Source organism: Scyliorhinus torazame, chromosome 9 (assembly GCF_047496885.1).
Source record: "Scyliorhinus torazame isolate Kashiwa2021f chromosome 9, sScyTor2.1, whole genome shotgun sequence".
In the NCBI taxonomy this organism is placed as follows: Eukaryota; Metazoa; Chordata; class Chondrichthyes; order Carcharhiniformes; family Scyliorhinidae; genus Scyliorhinus; species Scyliorhinus torazame.
The window spans coordinates 1-15,099 of NC_092715.1; the positions used below are offsets into that span (position 1 = coordinate 1).

A 15,099-nucleotide genomic window follows, 5' to 3' on the forward strand; every position below is an offset into this window, starting at 1 on the left:
CCTTCTGTTCTTTTCCTTTTTTCCATGTTTAGATTTCAAGCTGAAAGACAGGACAACAAATCAGAGAATTGATCAATGCCGCCCCACTCTCCCCCAATTACAGGGGGCCTGACCTTGCCCAGCGCAACAACATGGCCATTCACCAAAACCAACCTCTGGTCAAACTGTGATGAGCATCAGAGTCTGTCTGTATTGAATATATATATTGTTATCTATATTATATATATTGTATTATGTGTCTGTGCTGCTGCAATGGTTTAAAATGCCAGGTTGAGGGTGTGGATATATCTGCTGCACAGTAAGACCATCAGGACACAGGAGCAGATTTAGGCCACTCGCCATCGGGTCTGCTCCCCCATTCAATCATGGCTGATATTTTCTCATCCCCATTCTCCTGCCTTCTCCCCTTTACTCCTGATCCCCTTATTGATCAAGAGCCTATCTATCTCTGTCTTAAAGACACTCAGTGATTTGGCCTCCACAGCCTTCTGCGGCAAAGAGTTCCACAGATTCCCCACCCTCTGGCTGAAGAAATTCCTCCTCATCTCTGTTTTAAAAGGATCGTCCCTTTAGTCTGAGATGGTGTCCTCTGCTTCTAGTTTTTCCCACAAGTGGAAACATCCTCTCCACGTCCACTCTAACCAGGCCTCGCAGTATCCTCTAAGTTTCAATAAGATCCCCCCTCATCCTTCTAAACTCCAACGAGTACAGTCCCAGGGTCCTCAACCGTTCCTCATACGACAAGCTCTTCATTCCAGGGATCATTCTTGTGAACCTCCTCTGGATCCTTTCCAAGGTCAGCACATCCTTCCTTAAGATACGGGGCCCAAAACTGCTCACAATACTGCAAATGGGGTCTGACCAGAGCCTTATACAGCCTCAGAAGTACATCCCTGGTCTTGTATTCTAGCCCTCTCGACATGAATGCTAACATTGCATTTGCCTTCCTAACTACCGACTGAACCTGCACATTAACCTTAAGAGAATCGTGAACAAGGACTCCCAAGTCCCTTTGTGCTTCTGATTTCCGAAGCATTTCCCCATTTAGAAAATAGTCGATGCCTAAATTCCTCCTTCCAAAGTGCATAACCTCACACTTTTCCATCTGCCACTTCATTGCCCACTCTCCTAGCCTGTCCAAATCCTTCTGCAGCCCCCTTGCTTCCTCAATACTACCTGTCCCTCGACATATCTTTGTATCATCTGCAAACTTAGCAAGTTACCTCAAAGCACAAAGTACAGCACAGGAACAGGCCCTTCGGCCCTCCAAGCCTGGGTAGCCAGGGAAAGAGTTGGTTTACTCAAGGACAGGGGAGGGAATCTCTGCATGGAGCCAGAGGAAATAGGAAGGTACTGAATGAGTACCTTGCGCAGTATTCACCAAGAGTAGAAGATTTTAGGTTAAACATGCTGCCCGTCTAACCTACAATCTTGTACACTTCCTGGGTCCGTATCCCTCTATTCCCATCCTATTCATGTATTTGTCAAGATGCCCCTTAAATGTCACTATCGTCCCTGCTTCCACCACCTTCCAGGCACCCACTACCCTGTGTGTAAAAAACTTGCCTCGTACATCTCCTCTAAACCTTGCCCCTCTCACCTTAAACCTATGCCCCCCAGGTAATTGACCCCTCTACCCTGGGGAAAAAGCCTCCGACTATCCACTCTGTCTATGCCCCTCATAATTTTGTAGACCTCTGTCAGGTCAGATGAATACGTGGCTCGAGAGATGGTGCAAGAGGGAGGGATTCAAATTCCTGGGACATTGGAACCGGTTCTGGGGGAGGTGGGACCAGTACAAACCGGACGGTCTGCACCTGGGCAGGACTGGAACCGATGTCCCAGGGGGCTGTTTGCTAGAGCTGTTGGGGAGAGTTTAAACTAATGCGGCAGGGGGATGGGAACCGATGCAGGAAGTTGGAAGGTAGTAAAACAGGGACAGAAATAAAAGGCAGTAAGGGGGAAAGTGTAAGGCAGAGAAGCCATAGTCAAAAATCAAAAAGGGCGACAGTACAAGGTACAGTGACTGAGGGGAGCTCAGTGAATAGGACCAGGAATACTAAAAGAAATAAAACGGGAAGTGAAAACATTAATGGTAAGCGACGCGGCAGGTTGTTACATGAAGATATGGGTTCGACGACAAGGAAAATTAGGAGAAAGGTTAAGAGGAAATATAACTTGGGAGAGGTTACTGATCGAGGTGTTAAGATTAAGAACAGAGGTAAAAAAGCCAACATAAGTATACTTTACCTGAATGCTCGTAGTTCTATTGTTCTATGTTCTATTAGGCTATTGCAAAAAATACGGAGGCTGGGGATTGAGGGTGATTTAGAGATGTGGATCAGAAATTGGCTAGCTGAAAGAAGACAGAGGGTGGTGGTTGATGGGAAATGTTCAGAATGGAGTACAGTCACAAGTGGAGTACCACAAGGATCTGTTCTGGGGCCGTTGCAGTTTGTCATTTTTATCAATGACCTAGAGGAAGGCGCAGAAGGGTGGGTGAGTAAATTTGCAGACGATACTAAAGTCGGTGGTGTTGTCGATAGTGTGGAAGGATGTAGCAGGTTACAGAGGGATATAGATAAGCTGCAGAGCTGGGCTGAGAGGTGGCAAATGGAGTTTAATGTAGAGAAGTGTGAGGTGATTCACTTTGGAAGGAATAACAGGAATGCGGAATATTTGGCTAATGGTAAAGTTCTTGAAAGTGTGGATGAGCAGAGGGATCTAGGTGTCCATGTACATAGATCCCTGAAAGTTGCCACCCAGGTTGATAGGGTTGTGAAGAAGGCCTATGGAGTGTTGGCCTTTATTGGTAGAGGGATTGAGTTCCGGAGTCGGGAGGTCATGTTGCAGCTGTACAGAACTCTGGTACGGCCGCATTTGGAGTATTGCGTACAGTTCTGGTCACCGCATTATAGGAAGGACGTGGAGGCTTTGGAGCGGGTGCAGAGGAGATTTACCAGGATGTTGCCTGGTATGGAGGGAAAATCTTATGAGGAAAGGCTGATGGACTTGAGGTTGTTTTCGTTGGAGAGAAGAAGGTTAAGAGGAGACTTAATAGAGGCATACAAAATGATCAGGGGGTTGGATAGGGTGGACAGTGAGAGCCTTCTCCCGCGGATGGAAATGGCTGGCACGAGGGGACATAGCTTTAAACTGAGGGGTAATGGATATAGGACAGAGGTCAGAGGTAGGTTCTTTACGCAAAGAGTAGTGAGGCCGTGGAATGCCCTACCTGCTACAGTAGTGAACTCGCCAACATTGAGGGCATTTAAAAGTTTATTGGATAAACATATGGATGATAATGGCATAGTGTAGGTTGGATGGCTTTTGTTTCGGTGCAACATCGTGGGCCGAAGGGCCTGTACTGCGCTGTATTGTTCTATGTTCTATTCGGAATAAGGTCAATGAGTTGATGGCGCAAATCATCGTGAATGACTATGATTTAGTGGCCATTACTGAAACATGGTGAAAGGATGGTCACGACTGGGAGTTAAATATCCGAGGGTATCAAACTTTTCGGAAGGACAGAGTGGATGGTAAGGGAGGTGGTGTAGCTCTGTTATTTAAGGATGACATCCGGGCAACAGTAAGGGATGACATCGGTGCTACGGAGGATAAGGTTGAACCCATTTGGGTGGAAATCAGGAATAGTAAGGCGAAAAAGTCACTGATAGGAGTAATCTATAGGCCACCAAATAGTAATATTATGGTGGGGCAGGCAATAAACAAAGAAATAACAGATGCATGTAGAAATGGTACAGCAGTTATCATGGGGGATTTTAATCTACATGTTGATTGGTTTAACCAGGTCGGTCAAGGCAGCCTTGAGGAGGAGTTTATAGAATGTATCCGCGATAGTTTCCTCGAACAGTATGTAATGGAACCTACGAGGGAACAAGCGGTCCTAGATCTGGTCCTGTGTAATGAGACAGGATTGATTCAGGATCTCATAGTTAGGGATCCTCTCGGAAGGAGCGATCCCAATATGGTGGAATTTAAAATACAGATGGAGGGTGAGAAGGTAAAATCAAACACTAGTGTTTTGTGCTTAAACAAAGGAGATTACAATGGGATGAGAGAAGAACTAGCTAAGGTAGACTGGGAGCAAAGACTTTATGGTGAAACAGTTGAGGAACAGTGGAGAACCTGCCAAGTGATTTTTCACAGTGCCCAGCAAAGGTTTATACCAACAAAAAGGAAGGACGGTAAAAAGAGGGAAAATCGACCGTGGATATCTAAGGAAATAAGGGAGAGTATCAAATTGAAGGAAAAAACATACAAAGTAGCAAAGATCAGTGGGAGACTAGAGGACTGGGAAATCTTTAGGGGGCAACAGAAAGCTACTAAAAAAGCTATAAAGAAGAGTAAGATAGATTATGAGAGGAAACTTGCTCAGAATATAAAAACAGATAGTAAAAGTTTCTACAAATACATAAAACAAAAAAGAGTGGCTAAGGTCAATATTGGTCCTTTAGAGGATGAGGAGGGAGATTTAATAATGGGAGATGAGGAAATGGCTGAGGAACTGAACAGGTTTTTTGGGTCGGTCTTCACAGTGGAAGACACAAATAACATGCCAGTGACTGATGGAAATGAGGCTATGACAGGTGAGGACCTGGAGAGGATGGATATCACCAAGGAGGTAGTGATGGGCAAGCTGATGGGGCTAAAGGTAGACAAGTCTCCTGGACCTGATGGAATGCATCCCAGAGTGCTAAAAGAGATGGCTAGGGAAATTGCAAATGCACTAGTGATAATTTACCAAAATTCACTAGACTCTGGGGTGGTCCCGGCGGATTGGAAATTAGCAAACGTGACACCACTGTTTAAAAAAGGAGGTAGGCAGAAAGCGGGTAATTATAGGCCAGTGAGCTTAACTTCGGTAGTAGGGAAGATGCTGGAATCTATCAACAAGGAAGAAATAGCGAGGCATCTGGATGGAAATTGTCCCATTGGACAGACGCAGCAGGGGTTCATAAAGGGCAGGTCATGCCTAACTAATTTAGTGGAATATTTTGAGGACATTAACAGTGCGGCAGATAACAGGGAGCCAATGGATGTGGTATATCTGGATTTCCAGAAAGCCTTTGACAAGGTGCCACACAAAAGGTTGTTGCATAAGATAAAGATGCATGGCATTAAGGGTAAAGTAGTAGCATGGATAGAGGATTGGTTAATTAATAGAAAGCAAAGAGTGGGGATTAATGGGTGCTTCTCTGGTTGGCAATCAGTAGCTAGTGGTGTCCCTCAGGGATCAGTGTTGGGCCCACAATTGTTCACAATTTACATAGATGATTTGGAGTTGGGGACCAAGGGCAATGTGTCCAAGTTTGCAGATGATACTAAGATTAGTGGTAAAGCAAAAAGTGCAGAGGATACTGGAAATCTGCAGAGGGATTTGAATAAACCAAGTGAATGGGCTAGGGTCTGGCAGATGGAATACAATTTTGACAAATGTGAGGTTATCCATTTTGGTAGGAATAACAGCAAAAAGGATTATTATTTAAATGATAAAATATTAAAACATGCTGCTGTGCAGAGAGACCTGGGTGTGCTAGTCCAGGTGTTAGTGAGGCCACACCTGGAGTATTGTGTTCAGTTTTGGTCTCCTTACTTGAGAAAGGACGTACTGGCACTGGAGGGTGTGCAGAGGAGATTCACTAGGTTAATCCCAGACCTGAAGGGGTTGGATTACGAGGAGAGGTTGAGTAGACTGGGACTGTACTCGTTGGAATTTAGAAGGAGGAGGGGGGATCTTATAGAAACATATAAGATTATGAAGGGAATAGATAGGATAGATGCGGGCAGGTTGTTTCCACTGGCGGGTGAAAGCAGACCTAGGGGGCATAGCCTCAAAATAAGGGGAAGTAGATTTAGGACTGAGTTTAGGAGGAACTTCTTCACCCAAAGGGTTGTGAATCTATGGAATTCCTTGCCCAGTGAAGCAGTAGAGGCTCCTTCATTAAATGTTTTTAAGATAAAGATAGATAGTTTTTTGAAGAATAAAGGGATTAAGGCTTATGGTGTTCGGGCCGGAAAGTGGAGCTGAGTCCACAAAAGATCAGCCATGATCTCATTGAATGGTGGAGCAGGCTCGAGGGGCCAGATGGCCTACTCCTGCTCCTAGTTCTTATGTTCTTATGTCACCCCTCAACCTCCGTCGTTCCAGTGAGAACTGAGTTTATCCAACCTCTACTCATAGCTAATGCCCTCCATACCAGGCAACATTCTGGTAAATCTCTTCTGCACCCTCTCTAAAGCCTCCTCATCCTTCTGGTAGTGTGGCGACCAGAATTGAACACTATACTCCAAGTGTGGCCTAACTAAGGTTCTATACAGCTGCAACATGACTTGCCAATTCTTATACTCAATGCCCCGGCCAATGAAGGCAAGCATGCCGTATGCCTTCTTGACTACCCTCTCCACCTGTGTTGTCAAGTTCCAACATTTGAAGAACCTATTACTCGGGTCCTAATTGATTCCATGCGACCCCTTCCTGAAACCAAAAGTGGGAATCAGTATCTGTTGCCCGGAATGGGTGTGTCTACTGGATTTCCAGAGGCCATTCCATTCGGAAACATTACAGCTAAGAGGGTTGGAGGAGAGTTGATTAATATTTTAGCAGGTACGGACTAGAAAAGAAATCCAATCACATCAAGGATCCAATTTTCTGTCAAAGTTACTCAGGTAAGTTCTGGATAGCTTTGGAGTGAAGCAATTTAACTTAACTGTGTATCATTCAGAATCACAGGGAGCATCAGAAAGGTGGCATCAAACTTTAAAGATCATGTTGCGGGCTGATAGTCAGGATTATCCAGAGGATTGGGATAAAGGAATTCCATTTGAATTTTTTCTTCTGAATTTACAGTGCAGAAGGAGACCATTCGGCCCATCGAGTCTACAACGGCCCTTGGAAAGAGCATCCTACCCAAGCCCACACCTCCACCCTATCCCTGTAACCCTCTAAGGGCAATTTTGGACACGATGGGCAATTTAACACTGCCAATCTACCTGATCTGCACATCTTTGGACTGTGGGAGGAAACCGGAGCACCCGGAGGAAACCCACGCACACACGAGGAGGACGTGCAGACTCCGCACAGACAGTAACCCAAGCCGGAATGGAACCTGGGACCCTGGAGCTGTGAGGCAGCAGTGCTAACCAATGTGCCACCCACCATTTGCAATTTGGAATGCACCTGTTGAATCAGGGGTCCTGGTCTGGTATTCGAGCAAATGTTGGGCTCTGGTCTGGGATTGCAATGAACGGGGCTGATTGGCCGGTGCTGGATTTCGGCTCCCGCCAGGCTGCTGTCGGAGTGCCCACCTCGATGAAGGTGCTGTCTGTTCCTCGGTGGAGATCTCCTGGTGATGCACCGCAATGGTGGAGTCCAATTCATGGTTCTGATCAGGTTTGCTGCTCTCCCTCAATCTTTCTTCCTCCTCTACCGTCCCATTCTTCCTGTCCGAGTGCAGGTCCGGGGTAGTAAGGCCCTGGGCGTCAGTGGCTTCAGGGAAACTCTCACTGAACATCTAGGAGAGGGCACACAATCCATTATACAAGCTGGGTATCCAGAGCCCCGCACCCTCGGGACGCAGACTGTGCCACGGAGGGCCGAAGGTCATCTGGAGCGCTGACACTAGAGCAGCGCAAAGTGAACAGACTGGCTAAACCAGAGGGGGGGGGGGGGGAAGACGGCTGGCGCTTGGGTCCGAGCCAGCTAAAGGTTGTTAATGGAGAAGGCGATTAAATAGAAGATATAAACAGAAAATGCTGGAGAAACACAGCAGGTCTAAACAGTGTGTGTATAGAGAGAGAAACAGAATTCACGCTTCGAGTCTGGATCACACTTCAGAAACTGTCCCTCTCTCCACAGACTGTGTCTCAGTTCCTCGCTCTGTCCCTCTCTCCACAGACTCTGTCTCAGTTCCTCGCTCTGTCCCTCTCTCCGCAGACTCTGTCTCAGTTCCTCGCTGTCCTCTCTCCGCAGACTCTGTCTCAGTTCCTCGCTCTGTCCCTCTCTCCGCAGGCTCTGTCTCAGTTCCTCGCTGTCCTCTCTCCGCAGACTCTGTCTCAGTTCCTCGCTCTGTCCTCTCTCCACAGACTCTGTCTCAGTTCCTCGCTCTGTCCCTCTCTCCACAGACTCTGTTTCAGTTCCTCGCTCTGTCCCTCTCTCCGCAGACTCTGTCTCAGTTCCTCGCTCTGTCCCTCTCTCCACAGACTGTGTCTCAGTTCCTCGCTCTGTCCCTCTCTCCACAGACTCTGTCTCAGTTCCTCGCTCTGTCCCTCTCTCCACAGACTCTGTCTCAGTTCCTCGCTCTGTCCTCTCTCCGCAGACTCTGTCTCAGTTCCTCGTTCCATCCTCTCTCCACAGACTCTGTCTCAGTTCCTCGCTCTGTCCCTCTCTCCGCAGACTCTGTCTCAGTTCCTCGCTCTGTCCCTCTCTCCACAGACTCTGTCTCAGTTCCTCGCTCTGTCCTCTCTCCGCAGACTCTGTCTCAGTTCCTCGTTCCATCCTCTCTCCACAGACTCTGTCTCAGTTCCTCGCTCTGTCCCTCTCTCCGCAGACTCTGTCTCAGTTCCTCGCTGTCCTCTCTCCGCAGACTCTGTCTCAGTTCCTCGCTCTGTCCTCTCTCCACAGACTCTGTTTCAGTTCCTCGCTCTGTCCCTCTCTCCGCAGACTCTGTCTCAGTTCCTCGCTCTGTCCTCTCTCCACAGACTGTGTCTCAGTTCCTCGCTCTGTCCCTCTCTCCACAGACTCTGTCTCAGTTCCTCGCTCTGTCCCTCTCTCCACAGACTCTGTCTCAGTTCCTCGCTCTGTCCTCTCTCCGCAGACTCTGTCTCAGTACCTCGTTCCATCCTCTCTCCACAGACTCTGTCTCAGTTCCTCGCTGTGTCCTCTCTCCACAGACTCTGTCTCAGTTCCTCGCTCTGTCCTCTCTCCACAGACTCTGTCTCAGTTCCTCGCTCTGTCCTCTCACCACAGACTCTGTCTCAGTTCCTCGCTCTGTCCTCTCTCCGCAGACTCTGCCTCAGTTCCTCGCTCTGTCCCTCTCTCCACAGACTGTCTCAGTTCCTCGCTCTGTCCTTTCTCCGCAGACTCTGTCTCAGTTCCTCGCTCTGTCCTCTCTCCACAGACTCTGTTTCAGTTCCTCGCTCTGTCCCTCTCTCCGCAGACTCTGTCTCAGTTCCTCGCTCTGTCCTCTCTCCACAGACTGTGTCTCAGTTCCTCGCTCTGTCCCTCTCTCCACAGACTCTGTCTCAGTTCCTCGCTCTGTCCCTCTCTCCACAGACTCTGTCTCAGTTCCTCGCTCTGTCCTCTCTCCGCAGACTCTGTCTCAGTACCTCGTTCCATCCTCTCTCCACAGACTCTGTCTCAGTTCCTCGCTGTGTCCTCTCTCCACAGACTCTGTCTCAGTTCCTCGCTCTGTCCTCTCTCCACAGACTCTGTCTCAGTTCCTCGCTCTGTCCTCTCACCACAGACTCTGTCTCAGTTCCTCGCTCTGTCCTCTCTCCGCAGACTCTGCCTCAGTTCCTCGCTCTGTCCCTCTCTCCACAGACTGTCTCAGTTCCTCGCTCTGTCCTTTCTCCGTAGACTCTGTCTCAGTTCCTCGCTCTGTCCCTCTCTCCACAGACTGTGTCTCAGTTCCTCTCTCTATCCTCTCCCCACAGACTCTGTCTCAGTTCCTCGCTCTGTCCCTCTCTCCACAGACTCTGTCTCAGTTCCTCGCTCTGTCCTCTCTCCGCAGACTCTGTCTCAGTTCCTCGCTCTGTCCCTCTCTCCGCAGACTCTGTCTCAGTTCCTCGCTCTGTCCTCTCTCCACATACTCTGTCTCAGTTCCTCGCTCTGTCCTCTCACCACAGGCTCCGTCTCAGTTCCTCGCTCTGTCCCTTTCTCCACAGACTGTGTCTCAGTTCCTCGCTCTGTCCCTCTCTCCGCAGACTCTGTCTCAGTTCCTCGCTCTGTCCTCTCTCCACAGACTCCGTCTCAGTTCCTCGCTCTGTCCTCTCTCCACAGACTGTCTCAGTTCCTCGCTCTGTCCTCTCTCCACAGACTGTCTCAGTTCCTCGCTCTGTCCCTCTCTCCACAGACTGTCTCAGTTCCTCGCTCTGTCCTCTCTCCACAGGCTCCGTCTCAGTTCCTCGCTCTGTCCTCTCTCCGCAGACTCTGTCTCAGTTCCTCGCTCTGTCCTCTCTCCACAGACTCTGTCTCAGTTCCTCGCTCTGTCCTCTCTCCGCAGACTCCGTCTCAGTTCCTCGTTCCATCCGCTCTCCACAGACTCTGTCTCAGTTCCTCGCTCTGTCCTCTCTCCGCAGACTCTGTCTCAGTTCCTCGCTCTGTCCCTCTCTCCACAGACTCTGTCTCAGTTCCTCGCTCTGTCCCTCTCTCCACAGACTCTGTCTCAGTTCCTCGCTCTGTCCTCTCTCCGTAGACTCTGTCTCAGTTCCTCGCTCTGTCCTCTCTCCACAGACTCTGTCTCAGTTCCTCGCTCTGTCCTCTCACCACAGACTCTGTTTCAGTTCCTCGCTCTGTCCTCTCTCCACAGACTCTGTCTCAGTTCCTCGCTGTGTCTTCTCACCACAGACTCTGTCTCAGTTCCTCGCTCTGTCCCTCTCACCACAGACTCTGTCTCAGTTCCTCGCTCTGTCCTCTCTCCACAGACTCTGTCTCAGTTCCTCGCTCTGTCCCTCTCTCCACAGACTGTCTCAGTTCCTCGCTCTGTCCTCTCTCCGCAGACTCTGTCTCAGTTCCTCGTTCCATCCTCTCTCCACAGACTCTGTCTCAGTTCCTCGCTGTGTCCTCTCTCCACAGACTCTGTCTCAGTTCCTCGCTCTGTCCTCTCTCCACAGACTCTGTCTCAGTTCCTCGCTCTGTCCTCTCACCACAGACTCTGTCTCAGTTCCTCGCTCTGTCCTCTCTCCGCAGACTCTGCCTCAGTTCCTCGCTCTGTCCCTCTCTCCACAGACTGTCTCAGTTCCTCGCTCTGTCCTCTCTCCGCAGACTCCGTCTCAGTTCCTCGCTCTGTCCTTTCTCCGTAGACTCTGTCTCAGTTCCTCGCTCTGTCCCTCTCTCCACAGACTGTGTCTCAGTTCCTCTCTCTATCCTCTCCCCACAGACTCTGTCTCAGTTCCTCGCTCTGTCCCTCTCTCCACAGTCTCTGTCTCAGTTCCTCGCTCTGTCCTCTCTCCGCAGACTCTGTCTCAGTTCCTCGCTCTGTCCCTCTCTCCGCAGACTCTGTCTCAGTTCCTCGCTCTGTCCTCTCTCCACATACTCTGTCTCAGTTCCTCGCTCTGTCCTCTCACCACAGGCTCCGTCTCAGTTCCTCGCTCTGTCCCTTTCTCCACAGACTGTGTCTCAGTTCCTCGCTCTGTCCCTCTCTCCGCAGACTCTGTCTCAGTTCCTCGCTCTGTCCTCTCTCCACAGACTCCGTCTCAGTTCCTCGCTCTGTCCTCTCTCCACAGACTGTCTCAGTTCCTCGCTCTGTCCTCTCTCCACAGACTGTCTCAGTTCCTCGCTCTGTCCCTCTCACCACAGACTCTGTCTCAGTTCCTCGCTCTGTCCTCTCTCCGCAGACTCTGCCTCAGTTCCTCGCTCTGTCCCTCTCTCCACAGACTGTCTCAGTTCCTCGCTCTGTCCTTTCTCCGTAGACTCTGTCTCAGTTCCTCGCTCTGTCCCTCTCTCCACAGACTGTGTCTCAGTTCCTCTCTCTATCCTCTCCCCACAGACTCTGTCTCAGTTCCTCGCTCTGTCCCTCTCTCCACAGACTCTGTCTCAGTTCCTCGCTCTGTCCTCTCTCCGCAGACTCTGTCTCAGTTCCTCGCTCTGTCCCTCTCTCCGCAGACTCTGTCTCAGTTCCTCGCTCTGTCCTCTCTCCACATACTCTGTCTCAGTTCCTCGCTCTGTCCTCTCACCACAGGCTCCGTCTCAGTTCCTCGCTCTGTCCCTTTCTCCACAGACTGTGTCTCAGTTCCTCGCTCTGTCCCTCTCTCCGCAGACTCTGTCTCAGTTCCTCGCTCTGTCCTCTCTCCACAGACTCCGTCTCAGTTCCTCGCTCTGTCCTCTCTCCACAGACTGTCTCAGTTCCTCGCTCTGTCCTCTCTCCACAGACTGTCTCAGTTCCTCGCTCTGTCCCTCTCTCCACAGACTGTCTCAGTTCCTCGCTCTGTCCTCTCTCCACAGGCTCCGTCTCAGTTCCTCGCTCTGTCCTCTCTCCGCAGACTCTGTCTCAGTTCCTCGCTCTGTCCTCTCTCCACAGACTCTGTCTCAGTTCCTCGCTCTGTCCTCTCTCCGCAGACTCCGTCTCAGTTCCTCGTTCCATCCGCTCTCCACAGACTCTGTCTCAGTTCCTCGCTCTGTCCTCTCTCCGCAGACTCTGTCTCAGTTCCTCGCTCTGTCCCTCTCTCCACAGACTCAGTCTCAGTTCCTCGCTCTGTCCCTCTCTCCACAGACTCTGTCTCAGTTCCTCGCTCTGTCCTCTCTCCGTAGACTCTGTCTCAGTTCCTCGCTCTGTCCTCTCTCCACAGACTCTGTCTCAGTTCCTCGCTCTGTCCTCTCACCACAGACTCTGTTTCAGTTCCTCGCTCTGTCCTCTCTCCACAGACTCTGTCTCAGTTCCTCGCTGTGTCTTCTCACCACAGACTCTGTCTCAGTTCCTCGCTCTGTCCCTCTCACCACAGACTCTGTCTCAGTTCCTCGCTCTGTCCTCTCTCCACAGACTCTGTCTCAGTTCCTCGCTCTGTCCCTCTCTCCACAGACTGTCTCAGTTCCTCGCTCTGTCCTCTCTCCGCAGACTCTGTCTCAGTTCCTCGTTCCATCCTCTCTCCACAGACTCTGTCTCAGTTCCTCGCTGTGTCCTCTCTCCACAGACTCTGTCTCAGTTCCTCGCTCTGTCCTCTCTCCACAGACTCTGTCTCAGTTCCTCGCTCTGTCCTGTCCCCACAGACTCTGTCTCAGTTCCTCGCTCTGTCCTCTCACCACAGACTCCGTCTCAGTTCCTCGCTCTGTCCCTCTCTCCACAGACTGTGTCTCAGTTCCTCGCTCTGTCCTCTCTCCGCAGACTCTGTCTCAGTTCCTCGCTCTGTCCCTCTCTCCGCAGACTCTGTCTCAGTTCCTCGCTCTGTCCTCTCTCCACATACTCTGTCTCAGTTCCTCGCTCTGTCCTCTCACCACAGGCTCCGTCTCAGTTCCTCGCTCTGTCCCTTTCTCCACAGACTGTGTCTCAGTTCCTCGCTCTGTCCCTCTCTCCGCAGACTCTGTCTCAGTTCCTCGCTCTGTCCTCTCTCCACAGACTCCGTCTCAGTTCCTCGCTCTGTCCTCTCTCCACAGACTGTCTCAGTTCCTCGCTCTGTCCTCTCTCCACAGACTGTCTCAGTTCCTCGCTCTGTCCCTCTCTCCACAGACTGTCTCAGTTCCTCGCTCTGTCCTCTCTCCACAGGCTCCGTCTCAGTTCCTCGCTCTGTCCTCTCTCCGCAGACTCTGTCTCAGTTCCTCGCTCTGTCCTCTCTCCACAGACTCTGTCTCAGTTCCTCGCTCTGTCCTCTCTCCGCAGACTCCGTCTCAGTTCCTCGTTCCATCCGCTCTCCACAGACTCTGTCTCAGTTCCTCGCTCTGTCCTCTCTCCGCAGACTCTGTCTCAGTTCCTCGCTCTGTCCCTCTCTCCACAGACTCTGTCTCAGTTCCTCGCTCTGTCCCTCTCTCCACAGACTCTGTCTCAGTTCCTCGCTCTGTCCTCTCTCCGTAGACTCTGTCTCAGTTCCTCGCTCTGTCCTCTCTCCACAGACTCTGTCTCAGTTCCTCGCTCTGTCCTCTCACCACAGACTCTGTTTCAGTTCCTCGCTCTGCCCTCTCTCCACAGACTCTGTCTCAGTTCCTCGCTGTGTCCTCTCACCACAGACTCTGTCTCAGTTCCTCGCTCTGTCCCTCTCACCACAGACTCTGTCTCAGTTCCTCGCTCTGTCCCTCTCTCCACAGACTGTCTCAGTTCCTCGCTCTGTCCTCTCTCCACAGACTCCGTCTCAGTTCCTCGCTCTGTCCTCTCACCACAGACTGTGTCTCAGTTCCTCGCTCTATGCTCTCCCCACAGACTCTGTCTCAGTTCCTCGCTCTGTCCCTCTCTCCACAGACTGTCTCAGTTCCTCGCTCTGTCCCTCTCTCCACAGACTCTGTCTCAGTTCCTCGCTCTGTCCTCTCTCCACAGACTCTGTCTCAGTTTCTCGCTCTGTCCCTCTCTCCACAGACTCTGTCTCAGTTCCTCGCTCTGTCCCTCTCTCCGCAGACTCTGTCTCAGTTCCTCGCTGTGTCCTCTCTCCACAGACTGTGTCTCAGTTCCTCGCTCTATGCTCTCCCCACAGACTCTGTCTCAGTTCCTCGCTCTGTCCCTCTCTCCACAGACTGTCTCAGTTCCTCGCTCTGTCCCTCTCTCCACAGACTCTGTCTCAGTTCCTCGCTCTGTCCTCTCACCACAGACTCTATCTCAGTTCCTCGCTCTGTCCCTCTCTCCACAGACTCTGTCTCAGTCCCTCGCTCTGTCCCTCTCTCCACAGACTCCATCTCAGTTCCTCGCTCTGTCCCTCTCTCCACAGACTCTGTCTCAGTTCCTCGCTCTGTCCTCTCTCCGTAGACTCTGTCTCAGTTCCTCGCTCTGTCCCTCTCTCCACAGACTGTGTCTCAGTTCCTCGCTCTATCCTCTCCCCACAGACTCTGTCTCAGTTCCTCGCTCTGTCCCTCTCTCCACAGACTCTGTCTCAGTTCCTCGCTCTGTCCTCTCTCCGCAGACTCTGTCTCAGTTCCTCGCTCTGTCCCTCTCTCCGCAGACTCTGTCTCAGTTCCTCGCTCTGTCCTCTCTCCGCAGACTCTGTCTCAGTTCCTCGCTCTGTCCTCTCTCCACAGACTCTGTCTCAGTTCCTCGCTCTGTCCTCTCTCCGCAGACTCTGTCTCAGTTCCTCGCTCTGTCCTCTCTCCGCAGACTCTGTCTAGGTTCCTCGCTCTGTCCTGTCCCCACAGACTCCGTCTCAGTTCCTCGCTCTGTCCCTCTCTCCACAGACTCAGTCTCAGTTCCTCGCTCTGTCCTCTCTCCGCAGACTCTGTCTAGGTTG

At 51.1% G+C, this 15,099-nt stretch overlaps 1 protein-coding gene across 1 annotated transcript in view; it reads right to left on the bottom strand.

Annotated features, from left to right (window-relative positions):
• Positions 1–4: 4 nt before the first annotated feature.
• Positions 5–15,099, bottom strand: part of LOC140429967 (uncharacterized) — a 63,934-nt gene continuing 48,839 nt past the window's right edge. Inside the window, exons 5-6 of the mRNA XM_072517554.1 lie at positions 7,202–7,535; positions 5–40 (exon numbers count right to left, since the gene is read on the bottom strand). Of these exons, the coding sequence (XP_072373655.1) occupies positions 36–40; positions 7,202–7,535 (339 nt within the window). The 3' untranslated portion in view covers positions 5–35. The remainder of the gene's footprint in view (positions 41–7,201; positions 7,536–15,099) is intronic.